Source organism: Phyllostomus hastatus, unplaced genomic scaffold (genome assembly GCF_019186645.2).
Source record: "Phyllostomus hastatus isolate PE091 unplaced genomic scaffold, TTU_PhHast_1.1 phas_contig_36, whole genome shotgun sequence".
In the NCBI taxonomy this organism is placed as follows: domain Eukaryota; kingdom Metazoa; phylum Chordata; class Mammalia; order Chiroptera; family Phyllostomidae; genus Phyllostomus; species Phyllostomus hastatus.
In genome coordinates, this window is record NW_025333862.1 from 4286534 (window position 1) to 4298813 (window position 12280).

At 52.8% G+C, this 12280-nt stretch overlaps 1 protein-coding gene across 8 annotated transcripts in view; it reads right to left on the reverse strand.

Annotated features, from left to right (window-relative positions):
• PLEKHA6 (pleckstrin homology domain containing A6) overlaps nt 1-11981 on the reverse strand; it is a 136538-nt gene extending 124557 nt beyond the window's left edge. For all 8 annotated transcript variants that reach the window (XM_045841599.1, XM_045841591.1, XM_045841598.1 and 5 more), the window contains exons 1-3: nt 11402-11981; nt 6085-6161; nt 2977-3034 (exon numbers count right to left, since the gene is read on the reverse strand). In XM_045841599.1, the coding sequence (XP_045697555.1) occupies nt 2977-3034; nt 6085-6161; nt 11402-11484 (218 nt within the window). In that variant the 5' untranslated portion in view covers nt 11485-11981. The remainder of the gene's footprint in view (nt 1-2976; nt 3035-6084; nt 6162-11401) is intronic.
• Nucleotides 11982-12280: the final 299 nt, after the last annotated feature.

Consider the following 12280-nt stretch of genomic DNA (forward strand, 5'->3'; position numbering starts at 1 on the left):
GAGTGGGCCGTTCACTCATTCTCCATCAGTGGGTGAGGGTTTACTGAGCACCACCCTGCCAGAGCCCAGGACCATGGCTGCTGGAGACAGCCGTGGCTTTAGGTGCAAGCACAGCCTGTGAAATCAAGCAGACATGGGGCTGGTCCCAGCATTGCTTTCTACAAGCTTTGTGACACTAAACACGTTATTTACCAAGTCTCAGTTCACTTGCTTAAATAGTTAGGGATGATAGTATCTCCCTCATAACGCTGGAGTGAGGATGAAATGAAATGATGCAGGAAAGCGCCCAGCTCTTAGAGTGTCCACTGCTGCTCTCGGTGTGTGTAGTGACCACCATGTCTGGGGACAGCCAAGAATGCATAGTAGATGGCTTGCTGCCACTTTGTCACAACACATGATGAAATAACGTCATCTCTGTTTCCAGGCTTTACGACCACCCTGCGCTCACCCTTGCCCTTGACGAGTGTTCAGTCTACAGCAGCGGATCTCCACGTGTGGTCCGAGGACCAACAGCATCAGCATAACCTGGGAACCTGTTATGAAATGCAAATGATCCGACTCTCTGAATCAGAAACTCGAGGGGAGGGGCCAGGCAATCTGTCTGAACAAGCCCTCCAGGAGATTCTGATGCACACTCGAGTTTGGGAGCCACTGATCTAGGGAAAATGACAATGTATAAACGAGCAATTACAATATAGGCGGGCTTCCCTGAAGAAGTGATGTAATGAGCAGAGTCTTGAAGGAAGAGCAAGTGTTCACAGGTGGACACAAGTCAAGCTAGAGAAGGCATTAGCGCCAGCAAAGGCTCGGAGGCACAGAAGGGAGGCAAGTGTTGAGGGGACCATGGCAATCTGGTCTGGCAAACTGGGGCGTGGCAGGGAGGGGGGCGCTAGAGAAGGAAGGCAGGAGTGCCTCAGTTTGCCCTATAACTGAAAGCATGGAAGGTTTTCAATGGAGCACGATATGACCACATTTGCATTGTAGAAAAAAGCATTCTTACAGCAGTGTGGCCTGGAGGCAGGGTGGTCAGTTGGGAAGCTGCTGGAATGACCCAGGTGAGAGCCCAGGGGGCATGAACCCAGTGGCTGTAGGATGATGAAAAGGGGGTGGGTGGAGGGATATCTAGGAGAACTGGCAGACCCTGAGGGGGAGGGCCTGAGGCTGTCTCTTGGGGTTCTGCCTTGGTGGCCCCTCTGATGAAGATGGGACAGGTGTCAGTGACGGGCAGGCCATGAGTTCAGGACTAGACGTGCTCCGGATTGGTCGCTTAACCAGGACTTAATTATGCCACATTTGTTTATCTCCCAACAGTTTTCAATCATTTATTCCAGCAAATATTGACTCCCCATCATATGTCAGGAAGGTTCTAGGACAGAGGGAAACACAAAATAGCCAGAATCCGCTCTCAGGGCTGATGTGTCAGTGGTGGGGAACACCAACAATAAATACATAAACAAAAAACTTTTGAGTCGTGGCAGGTGCAAAGAGGGAAAGTAAGAGGCAGTGAGGAGGAGTGGGGGTGATCTTCAGATGAGGTGGTCGGGAAAGGTCCCTCTGAGAAGGTAACACTGAGCTCAACAATACGCCAGAGCCAGACGGGCCAAAACTGGAGGAACGGGCTCTGGGGCAGAGCGAACAGGCAAGTGCGCAGGCCCTGAGGTAGGGATGAACTCGGTGTGATGGGGAAAAGAAAGGTGAAAATCACCACAGCTGGACAGGTCGGGGAGAGGAAGACAGGGCCAGGCCATAGCAGGTGGCAGGTGGCCGATGAGAAGAGATGGGGCACGTGAAAACTCGCAGTCAGTGACCTTGAGAACCAAATGCACGTAACTGGATGCTGAGACGGTGTCTTCAAAAAGCAAAGGAGAAACATCTTAACTGCAGCAGGAAGGATTTGGGCTGTTTCAGGGGAAGTTCAAGTCATGAGAGCCATGTGATATCGGAACAATTTCCAAAAGAGATAATTTGTCACATTTTGTTTTTGTTTTAACCTCAGTGGTTAACAGTCAGGCTGATGTAAGTGCTGGCTGGCCTAACAGTGGGAATGGAAAAGTGACCTCTCACGGTATCGATGAGCGAAGATTTCAAAAAAGAGAGGGAGGAGAAGGAGGGAGGAGGGTCCTCCTTCCCCTGGCTGGGTAGGGGCTCCCTCTGGGCAGCCGTCTTCTCTACCAGCCCTGCAGGATCTGAGGCCAGACCACGTGGGGAGGCCCACAGGCCTGAGCACGCTGAGCCTCACCCACGGGAACAAAGCCAGGACCCAGCCTGGCTGGGACATGGAGAGACCCAGGCCAAGGCAGGGGGAAATGGGTCCAATTGGGTAGGTGTGCACCACCCCGGCCCAAAGAGCTGCTTCCACGGGGACATCGATGGTGGCGCCTTTAGCTGCTGAGAGCACACGCTATCCCAGCCCACAGAGGGGGCTTGACCAAGCCCCTGAGAAAAACAGAGCACTGGACCCACACCTGCCCCCGTCAGGATGGCGGTGTCCCCACCCAGAGGAGCAGGAGTAGTGGAGGCAGCCCTGTCACCACCCAACCTGCCTGTTGTGCACCTGACTCACACCTTCCCTCCAACTGGCTCACTTCCTGTTCCTCATGACACCCAGGGCTGCGTCCCCTTCCTCTGAACGTTCCTCCTGTGTGTCTAGAACAGCCTCTCTGTTAGCCCTCTCCCTCCTACTCCCGCAGCCCAGCCCAATGCTCCACCCACCCCACCTTGCCTTAGAAAACTTCCCACGATCAACACTGGCTCTCCTGGGCCAACAGAAACACACACAGAGACACACACCTCACACACACACACCCAGCTTTATCTGCTGCTGGCTCAGAAGGCTTGACACCTGGCCAGAGAACCCAGCAAGGCCTTCAGAGAAAAACTGGACGCTCGAACCTTCTCCCCTCTCAAGAAGGCATCAGTGACAAGGACAAAAGCAGAACCAACAGGGAGACCAGAAGCAAACCGCACCATACTCACTTGATGAAATACACAGCTCCTTCCTGGGTGGAATCCATCTCCCAGCCCGTGGGCAGATCTATGAGAAAGCAAGGTCACAAAGTCACCCTCTCTCCCTTCTCAGCCCCACAAGCCCGATCTGAACTAAGGAGGGATGGGAGCTGGGGGAACTAGGGAAATTCAGAGAAGCCAAGAGCATTCAAACCCCACGTTTCACCCTTTTTGTCCATTATTCTTATCAGACTGTTTCCAGCAAATAGAAAGAAAGATGGCAGTAAATGGAGCATCCCCTGCCAATGAGCAGTGACCAAACGAATCACCACCTCACAGGATTCACTCACTCATTCAACGAACTTTGATGAGCAGCTACTCTGTGTGGGGCCCTGCGCCAGCCCCCAGAGACGCAGCAGTGAACGCACAGACCGTGGCCCTGAGGGTTCTCAGGGTTGTCCCACCGCCTGCTTATATCACAGCCCCAGGCCTCACAGATAATTAGCTCCAAATTCTGCTGCCAAAGACAAGACACCAGTCCCAGGAAATCAGACTTCTTAAACAATTTTTAATAGCACTTTTGAAAAAAAATTATCCATAGAAATGCTCAGAGCAAGGAATCCCAGACCCGCCAAGTGAGCAGGGACTGAGGAGCTGAGGAACCCACGGGAGGCTCAGCCCCCGCCAACAGCTCCGGAGCGGAGCACCGCCATCTCCTGAGAGCGCCCTGGGGTCTCCGTCTCGTGCTGCCTGCCCTTCCAAAACGGCCCCTTACAGCATCCTGTGTCTCCAGCAAACAGGGCTCCTCCACCCCACAGAGGCAGAGGAGAGACCAGAGGGGATCCACTGTCAGGGGTGGGGACCAGCAGGGCTCTGGGGGAGATCATTCATTTTGGGGAGCAAGAGGTCCCTGGCTAACATATTGGAAAACAGGTGTGGGGTCTCTTCACAATCACTGCCACATTTCCGGTCAGCCCAAATGCCCACCTTGTGTACGAGGTTTCATAAAATACAGGTCTGGATCTCCCCAGCTATATTACCAGCTGGGTTCTATAGAGTGGAGAGCCCAGTTTTGATAAATTCATTTTACTCATCCCTATTTGTTGAGGTTTATTTCCATAGTTGCTGCTGATGGTAATGCTGCTGCTTCAACACAGGCGAGCAGTCAGCAGGCCCCCTGCCCCCCCGCACTCCCTGCGCCCCCAGAACTTGGTCCATAGAAATAGCAGCACCAGGTACCACTTAGCAGGGGCTCCCTTCCTCTAAGCTGCACATCTCACCACCACTAGCACAGTTCATCTGCACAGCAACATCACATAATAGGCTTCATCCCAAACATTTTTACAGATAAGAAAACAGGCCCAGAGAGGTCAACCAACTTGTTTAAGGTCACACAGGAAGTGTCTGAGCCAGAATGTGAGTCTGGTCTGCTGCCTCCAGAGCTCACATTCTTTCCTCTGTGCTGCTCCATGAATGCTACTTGTTCCCCTGTGTCCCCGTGGGAGGACATTCCCATTCAGAAGGGTGTGGGTTGGCAGCCTCCCCAAGTAGAGGGACCCCCATTGGGTCAGAATCATAAAAAATCCTGCTACTGTGATGTGCCTGGGAAAGAGGCCAGTATGGATTATGTGCCCTGCCTTTTCCAGCAACTTCCCTCCACACTGCCCTCTCCGCCTGGGCAACACCAAGGGTGCTTATATTCTTGCCCAGGCGGAGTGCCCGCTGAGACAGCTGCCCTCCCAGCAAGCTTCAGGGGCATTTAACCCCTTCCTAGCCTTGGACAACCAGTTGGCTGCAGCCAAAAATGAAGGAATAGGCCCGCGGGCTCTTATTCCTCTTCCAGTCCTAACTAGAGCCCTGATAAGGTGGAGGGACTCGAACTGCAAACAGCTGAAACACGGAAGAAGGAGACGGCCCTGTCTGGGGTCAGGAGGCCCACTGTCTGTCAGAAAGACACCTCCGGCTGTAACAGCAGCAGTCACCTCTGCTGAGAGTGACTCACTCACATACTCTGTGCCACAGCCTTTTGAGGTCCGTAATCCTATCCCCACTCTACAGAGGAAGAAGCTGAGTCCTGGAAAAATTATTGCTCAAGGCCACACTAACAGAGCGTTGAGTCAGGTCTCTCTGCCCCCACAACATCTGCACTTCGCCCTGATTCTGCTTCTCCACTGAGTGACCCGGAGCGGGGGCTGCCCCTCTGCTCTCCAACTTCCCGACTTTAAAATGAAGGCCTTGGACTCCAGGATCCCCGACATCCTCTCCTGCTCGAAAAACACAATGATTCCAGCCAGGAATCCAAAAAAAAGTAGGCTGGGGGCAAGTCAACAGCTTGCCCCAGTGTGCCCAGCAGAGCCACTGGCCCAGGGGTGACCCAGCCTCTCCAGCCCATGTGCCTGCCCTGTGGTCAGGTGAAGGGCTGGGAGGCCCGAGGCGGTGGGTCTCTGCTGGCCTGAAGAGGACAATCGGCTGTTCACTTAAAGTACCCCAGGCCTTCTGAGTCTTTGTGCCTCCGCCCTTCCGTTTGGACTGAAATCTTTGCCTGCACCTGTCCCCCGTTTGCCACTAGCCTGGGTCCCTGAGGGTAGGAATAGTCTTCTACAGAGTAAGCAATCCTTGCGGGCCCTGTCCCCTTCTCTGTCATGTTCCCCTATGCGAAAAGGTTCCTACTTACTGTACATTTAACTTAATTAAAATTTAAAATTCAGTTCCTCAGTCACACTAACCACACTCCGACTGCTCAGCAGCTACTCGCGGCCGGTGGCAACCGCACTGGCAGCACAGAGCGAGGTCCTCCCGAGGCAGCAGTTCTCCGGGGGGTTGCGGCGCTGGGGGCCGCAGCTCCGCCCGTCCGGGTCTCTCAGGATGGAGGGGGTTTGCTGACTGAGCAGGAGGACGAGACAGGAGTAAAATCCTTGTTCTCAAAGGTCTTTCCCAGATACTAATCATAAAGCTGGAGGCTTTAAAAGACCCAACAGTGAGCATCAGCCCTCCTGTAATATCCTCCAGATGGTGGATGTAATAATGTTCAGCTGAGCCCATCCATGGAGAAAGAAAAAGTCAAGAGCAAAGTCCTACTGCCACCTCAAGCCACTGCTTCCTTTTCAACTGAAAGGCAGGGACAGATGAGCTTCTTACCTGGGCTGAAGCAGTGTCCACTCTGGATGGGTGATTTCGTACCAGGGTGCACCCAACTGGTTGACTTTTCCTCATCACTGTAGAAAACCAATGAGCAAGGGTCAGATTCAAAAGAGGCTTCCCTGAGCGGGACCCGTCTCCAAATTCACGCCAACACTGACTGTCTGATCCCAGACACACGAGGCGGGAGCACCCACATTTCATTCATTCATTCATTCATTCATTCATTCACATTCACAAAGTGTTTACTGAGCAGGCTCTGAGGATCCAGAGAGGAATAATATCTGATCCCTGACTTCAAAGAAACAAACATTAAAAAGATAGTTGCAAAATATAATGTTGCGTGTCAATTGTACCTCAGTTTTTAAAAATGAAATAAAGAGGCAGTTACAATATGATGTTGTAGGATGTATACCCCCATCACAGCTGTGCACAGAGAGTGCACACATCACAGGGGTGAAGCTGAGGAGGGGGAGCAGTGCAAGGGCTTCACTGAAGAGGTGGCATCTGGGGTGATGGTGAAGTCACGTGGGGAGGACAGGAAAGGTCCCTCCTTCCGTGGCAGCTGCTCAATGGATCAGGAAGGAGGAGGCCGGGGAAAATGGCGGTTCTTGGGTATCTACAATACTATATATTTTCATTCACAACATTCCCTCACATTAGGAACTTACAGATGATGAACGTGAGGTTCAGAGAAGTGAAGTAATTGGCCCAAAGTCACACTGTCAGTAAGTAATGATGCCAGGACTCAGGTGCAGACGCATACCTCTAAAACCTGAGTTTTCCCTAATATCTACTGCCAGCAGTGTGCACTCCCCAGCCACGCAGATCCTCTGGGCCCTGGCCTCCAAGGGCAGATGGCCCACTGGTGTTTCTCAGCCCTCACCAACCAAGTGACACGGACTTTTCCAGAGCCATGAAATACCGAACCTTCTTGGCCAGTCCAAGGAGGAAAGGACTCTCAGATCCCCTGTGTCATCAGGCTTTGGGGGGCCGGCAGTCCTTGGGGCCCAGGACAGGACTACACTCCATGCTTTTAAGGTATAATTAATACTTTAATGGATATAACAAAGTCCACTAAGAAGGACTCACAAAATTTTTAGTGAAGCAAGATATCTAATAAGCTGCACATATTTAAAATATGCAATTTAAAGTTTTAACATAGTATTTACCCATGAAACTACCACACAAATCAAGAGGTGAATTCCCCTAAACTTTCTCTGTGCCCTTTGTAATTCCTCTCTGCTCCCACCACCACAGCCTTTGCTACCCTCCCCCGACAACAACTAATCTGCATCCTGTTACTATAGACTAGTTGGCATTTTCTAGAGTTTCTAGAGTGTTGTGTACATGAATCACACAAACCAGACCTCCCCTCTCCCTCCCGTGTGGAAGCGCATGCTAGTAGCGCCTCCCATCTCGTTACTGAGCAGTAGTCTATTGTAGGAGGTACCACGGTGTGCTCATCCACTCGCCTGTTGACAAATGTTGTGGTCGCTTTCATTTTGGGGCCATTCCAAACGAAGCTGCTATGAACACTCATGTCCAAGTCTTTGTGTGGACACAGGTTTTCTTTTCTCTTGGCTGAAAGAATTTTTCTCCAGGGTGGCCACCCTCTGCAGGAGGAGACTTCCCAGCTGAACTGCCCCTCTAATGAGGAGAGCAGAGAAGAAGCAAAGTCCCTGCTCTGGTGTTCTTGGGGCTCTGGAGACACTGTGCGCACTGGGAGATGACCTCTGGGCTGGGCTTTGGTCTGGGAGGCCATGGGACAGGTGCCTGAGGTGGGGAAAGCCCAGCCAGCAAAGGACTGTAACTGTAAGTGTGAGGGGGATGCTGGTCCTCACACCTCCTCTCCTGCTGCCCGAAGACTTTCCGGCCCCTGATCCCTGTCCTGCTCTCACACCCAAGCTCCCTCAGACGACAGGCTTATCTCCAGGTGGCCTGGCTATCACGAACAATCACGAGGTCACCCGTGTGGGCATGCCCCACCACGCCCTCTACTTCCCCTTCCCCTTGTCCCTCCCCAGGTGAGCCGCTGGTCCAGAACACCGCAGCCGCAGGCTGTCTCCTCTGCAGCTTCGGGCTGACAGGGAAACTATGGAATGGGGAAGACTGATATCACTGCAAATTTACAGTCCCCAGGCCTGGCTGGGCCCTAAGCACCACCTAGAATCTTCCTCAGGGGCCTCAGTCAGATGCAATCTGCAGATTGTTCTAAGTTTTCTCACCAACCTCACGTCTCTCACCTGCTTCTCCTCCCCAACCCTGCCCCTTCTCAACAAATATCTTATCTCTTAATTTAAGGAAAAAAGAACTCCCTGACTGGTGTGGCTCAGTGGGTTGAGCATTGCTCTGAGGACTTAAAGGTCGCTGGTCCGACTCCCAGTCACGGCACAGGCCTGGGTTGCGGGCCAGGTCCCCGGTCTGGGGTGCACGAGAGGCAACCATGCTCCTCTGGACGTTGCCTTCCCTCCTAGCTCCTCCTGTCTCGTGCTCCTCTTCTTATTGACCAAACATCCTTCTTGGAAACCAGTTCCTTCTAGTTGTCCCCACTTCTTGGCCTCCCACTCAGCAATCTTTGTAACCTGGTTTCTGTTTCTAGCCCTCTCCTAAAACTACTTTCCTAGATGTCATTAAAGAACCTTGCCCACCCCACCCCCGTTCCTAAATCCAGTAGACACTTTTGACTTTTCCGCTGTTGACCCTTGACTCTTCCTTCCTTCTTTCCTTCCTTCCTTCCTGACGTCCTTCCTCCTCACAGTCTGGGGCAGCTCCCTTCCCTGGCCCTGGGCTGTGCACCTCTGTGACCCCTGGCCTTCTTCTCCACCCGTTCTTCCCCTGCCCTTTCCTTACAAGCTGGTGCTCCCTGGGCACCCTCCTGTCTCCTCTCTCCCATACTTCTGGGCTGTCCCACTTCTACATGATGACTCCCAGGACGCTCCAGCCCAGGCCTTTCTCTTCAAACTCTATCCTATTAGAATCATCTCCCGAATATCCTGCGGGGACCTCAATTCGATTATCCTCTCCCTCCAAGCTTGTCTCCCCCTACAATCTGTTCCTCCTCCCATACTCCTGATCACTGTCAGATTGAAGTGAACAACTTTGAGATGTACCCTCCATTCTTCCTCTTCCCTCTCTTCCCCAGCATCCAAGCAGTCTGTGAATGCTCTCAATTCCACTCCTAAAGGTTTTTCCCATCTCTCCCTCCCCTTCCCTTCTGTTCTCACCACTGAAATTCAGGTCCCCACACCCATCTCCTGGACTTTTGCAGTTGCTTCCTCACTGCTCTCCACCCCTCAAGTCCCCACCCCCCCGCCCGCCTCCCTCTGCAACCCTCACATCATCTCCCCTCCTGCAGCTGCCAGAGGGAGTCTTCTAAAAGGCAGCTCTACGTCAGTTCTCTGTTTAAAATCTCCTTTGGCTTCCCTCCACCTGCAAAACCAGGTTCAGACCCTCAGCCTATACCGCACAAGGCCTCTCTGAAGCTGCCCCCTTCCTACTTCTGTCTCATCTTCTGCAGCCTCCACTCCATCGGTAGAGACCCCCTCGGCATGTCCTGCATAACCTGTGCCCTGGCATCCCTCAGTGCCCTCCTTCCCACAAGCCTCTGCTTCAAGGCCCCTTTTACTCCAGTCTCTATCCTACAAATGCAGCTCAAATATTTCCTCCTGGGGAGGCCCTCCTTCAACCTCCCAGAAAACATTAGTTCTCCTTATATTCCTGGAGTGAAAACCTCCATGCAAATACCTCCAGAATGTATCCTATTATTTCCTAAGTATTTATTTACATGTTCTTTCTACTCCCTTCAAGGAAAAACCTGTGTCTTTTTTTTTCTTTTTTCTTTTTATTTCCAATGCCTAGCCCTACAGCAGACAAACAGTGGAGACTCAATAAATGTTTGTGGAATGAATGAGGAAAAGAAGCTAGAAGGCAAAAAAGAGATGGGAAAGAAAGATGAAAAGAGTCAAATTAATATTACATTAGAATAACTGAGGAACTTGTATGGAAATTCAGATTCTAAGGCTCCACCCCATGTCTTCTGAACCAGAACCCCAGCAGGTAGGGTCAGGATCAACCTTTTTCATAAATTCCTTGGGTGATTCTTATGGGCAATAAAGTCTCAAACCATTGACAGAAGGAACTCCAGTTTCAATCCTGGGGATGTTCTGTTATTTAAGAATCTAACCCAGGGTCAAGAACTTTAGCGGCGTTAATTTCTAAGATCATCTAATTACAGCCTCAATTATGATAATAGTGATAATTACAGAAGAACGGCCTACAGCAAGTGTGAAAGCTGAGAAACACCAAAGAGAAACCGCCAGCTACCTGCAAAGGGAGTTTAGCACAGGGAAGGCAATGCACTGAAGTCTGCACCTACTGGGCTCCTCTGAGCTCCAGTTAACAAGTGGCCTCATCTCAGATGAGCACTCGCAGGCTCTGAGGCCCTAGCTCTCCCATCTGAAAAGGAGGCAGCTGTGGCCGAGACCCCCTCAGCTCCAGTGTTCTGTGAGTGGCTATCCTGAGGAAGGGACACTCATCCCATGTGGGTAACAGTTCCAAATGCTGTGCTTGTAGACTCACTACATTATCGGGAGATTTCTCTTCTGGCAAAAGATAACTACAGTAGGAGCGGGCCAAAATAGTGCCAGCGGGGCCACTCTGTTATAATGAGACTATGCCAAGGCCATTTTGGCTTATGAAATTAATATAACAGTGCTAATATATTACTGAGAGCAGCAAAGGCTCCATCTCTCTAAAGAATGCTGAATGTGCTGTGGGTATCTTCTCCTTCCCCTTGACCACAGCCCCATAAGGAAGCAGGAAAGGAGAGGCTGTGGGCTTGGGAACAGTGGGACGTCGGTGGTAGAGGCAGGGTCTCCTGGAATTTTGTCACTTAGCCCAGGTCTTCCCTTGGGAAGGGGGAAGTGGGCAAGAAATAAAAACTCACTCCTGGACGAGCGGGTGGACTGCACGGAGCGGCAGGAGAAGAATTGCAGGCTGGGCCTTGGGTCCAGTCATCCTCCGCAGAGCCCCCCTTCCCATCTGTGACTGGCAGGGAGGCGGAAGGCCACCACCTACCCTGCCTGGCCCTGCCCTTCCAGACTTCAGGAAGCTGAACCTGTGCTGGACTTTGATCCACTGAGGAAAAGGCGGGAGACCCATTTCAACAGGCATGGAGATAAACTTGTTAGTCATGCCTGTGGTTCCAGCCACCACTTCCCACTCCCACCGCAGCCAGCCCCCAGCCCTGCCACCTTTCAAGTTGGACAACTTTAAAGAAATGCAAAATAAAAAAGAAACATGACAGACAACATACTTGATGAAGAAGACTCGCCCACCGTGGTCAACTCCATAGGTCCACCGGCCCGGCAAGTCCAGCCAGTCAACATCATCGGCCATCTCGGTGTCCCGCTGCCCCTCTGGCTCCCCAGGCACCCGGGTGCTGAGCTGGCAGGGGCTTCCCACCCTCAGGCCCCACTTTCTGCTCCTCCTCGAAGCAGTGATGGGGCAGGGAGGGGGGTCTGTTGTAGGTGCAGCCCCAGCTGGCGGCGTCCCTCCGGGTCCCTGGTAGTGGCTCCGGCCTCTCCCTGAAGGCAGCTGGCCGACAGCCGGGCAGCAGGGAGCCGGCAAGACTTAACCCTAGCGGGGCCGTGCGTGCTCAGCGCCGCCCCGCCAGAGCCCCGGTGCTATCTGCCTCCTGCTTGAGCCCGGACTCCTCTTCGGACGCCTGTGAACTTAGGGACTGAAGATCTGCGCGGTTCGAGTTCGGTCGCTGCCGGCCTGGAACCGCTCAGGGTAGCGCGCCAGGTCTCCGTCCCTCCAGCTCCCAGCGGCCAGCAGCCTGGCGGCGGAGCAGGGAGCAGGTTGCTGTGCGAGCGAGGAGTGTTTCCTCACCGCTCCAGCTCCCAACCCACACTTGAACCTACGGGGGGGCGGGGCGGGGGGAGGCGGAGCCAGGGCACCGCCTGCGAAGGTAATTCACAGCCAGAATGACCGCAGCCCTCAGGTCCCCAAGTCCAGATGCAGGGCGCTGGAAAACCAGTTTGGCTGAAAGCTTTGAACCACGAACTTGACGGACATATCCAGCCACTGAACGGAAAAGGGGATGTGGTCAAACCAGGTTATACTCCGCGGGAGTGTAGTAGAGGAACAAAGGTCAAATTCAGGGAAGGGTGGTGGCATGGGTGTGAGCTGC